Here is a 1,514-nt window from a genome sequence, read left to right on the forward strand (position 1 = left end):
GTGTGTGTGCACCACATGCACACACATGTACATGAGTTACACTCGCATGCACACATGGACCACACATTCACGCACACACTCACACTCATTCTTATGTACACATGCTTTCTTTTAAATACAGGGACCCAGGTTATGAAAAACACTACATTTTAAAAATCAAAGATGAGAGAAATTAATAAATGAGCCAGGAGGATAATGTATGTCAAGTGGCATGAAAGAACACCTGGTGTGAGTGCACCTGGCCCCTTCCTTCAGGAACCCACTGATCCTGGGTTTCGTTCAGGCCGCGCTGACGAGCTCAGGGACGGGGTGTGCCGAGTGCAGGTGATGCTGTACAGCTGAACACAGAATCTCACATATGCTCCCACATATACAACGCACACATGCTCACATGCACACGAGTACACATGGGTGCCTTCTGCAAAGTCGCAGGGCTGTGGGCCTGGGCTGGGTCTGTCTGACGAGGCCACTTCTCTCCTGCCCGACAGACTCCACGGATGTGGATGCCTCAGCCACGGCTTCTCGGAAGTCCAGCGAGTCGACACAGAAGATGGCACATCCCTGGCCGGTCTCTGAAAAGTACAGGAAGCACAGGATGCCTGGTGCCATGTTCCAGGTGTCCCCAGACCAGGAGGGCCCGGGCCACCCGGTGGGGGCCGGTGGGCCCCTGAGCTCTGAGGAGACCCTTGCCAGGCCGGGCAGCTCAGAGAGCTCCAGCGAGGGGGCCTGCTTTCACCCCGAGGCAGAGGAGCTGCAGCCCCGAGGGGCCAGCGTTGCTAGAGAGGTGAGCTGCAGGGCTGAGGTGTCGGGGTTGCACTGTGTGGTGAGTCTCACGGTGTCCCTTCTCTGTCGGTCAGGACGTGAGGGTTCAGCACCGCATCTGTTAGTGCCACATTCACGCTATCGACTCGCCACAGAACAGACGTAGCTTTGAGATGGCGGGGTATTCTGGAGGACTCGTTACTGCCCCCAGGCCCTGACATCCCTCAAAGCCAGGTGGCCTGCCCTCTGGGGCCTTGTCCTCTACCTCAGGTGGACACTGGGGACCTGCCCATCTGGACTAAGGAGTGAGCAGATAAGGCGGACACAGAGGGTGTCCTGAGCACATCAGCCAGGCCCCCATCCCGTGGGCCAAGCCTCCCCCCCTTGGAGAGCCTTGCCCGTGCACCCTTCTCTGTGGCCACGTGGCACCGGAGACGCTGGCCTCAGCTTCTGTGGGAAGGGTGAGCAAGGCCACCCTCACGCCGGAGCAGCAGCCAGGCCTCCATGTAGCCCCAGGCTGTGGGCTCTCCCTCCCTGGGGTGACCCTGAACAGAGAGGAGCGGTGCTCCACTGTGGGCCGTTGCTGAGAGGGGTGTGTGCCCCCACACCTGTGTGCAGCCCCCGCACACCTGTGCACACCCCTGCACCTGTGTCCCGACAACCCCTCATCTGTCACACGACCCCACACCTGTGCTCCCCTCATCTGTACGCAGCCCCGCACCGGGGCACAGCCCCGTATCTGCCACGCCGGT

The 1,514-nt window shown here is 60.0% G+C and overlaps 1 protein-coding gene across 1 annotated transcript in view; it reads left to right on the plus strand.

Annotated features, from left to right (window-relative positions):
* CEP72 (centrosomal protein 72) overlaps positions 1–1,514 on the plus strand; it is a 65,814-nt gene that overhangs the window by 55,197 nt on the left and 9,103 nt on the right. Inside the window, exon 6 of the mRNA XM_007955807.1 lies at positions 489–784. Coding sequence (XP_007953998.1) covers positions 489–784 — 296 coding nt within the window. The remainder of the gene's footprint in view (positions 1–488; positions 785–1,514) is intronic.

The sequence above is a fragment of the Orycteropus afer genome, unplaced genomic scaffold, assembly GCF_000298275.1.
Source record: "Orycteropus afer afer isolate SDZICR_OR568_19922 unplaced genomic scaffold, OryAfe1.0 scaffold00541, whole genome shotgun sequence".
Lineage (NCBI taxonomy): Eukaryota > Metazoa > Chordata > Mammalia > Tubulidentata > Orycteropodidae > Orycteropus > Orycteropus afer.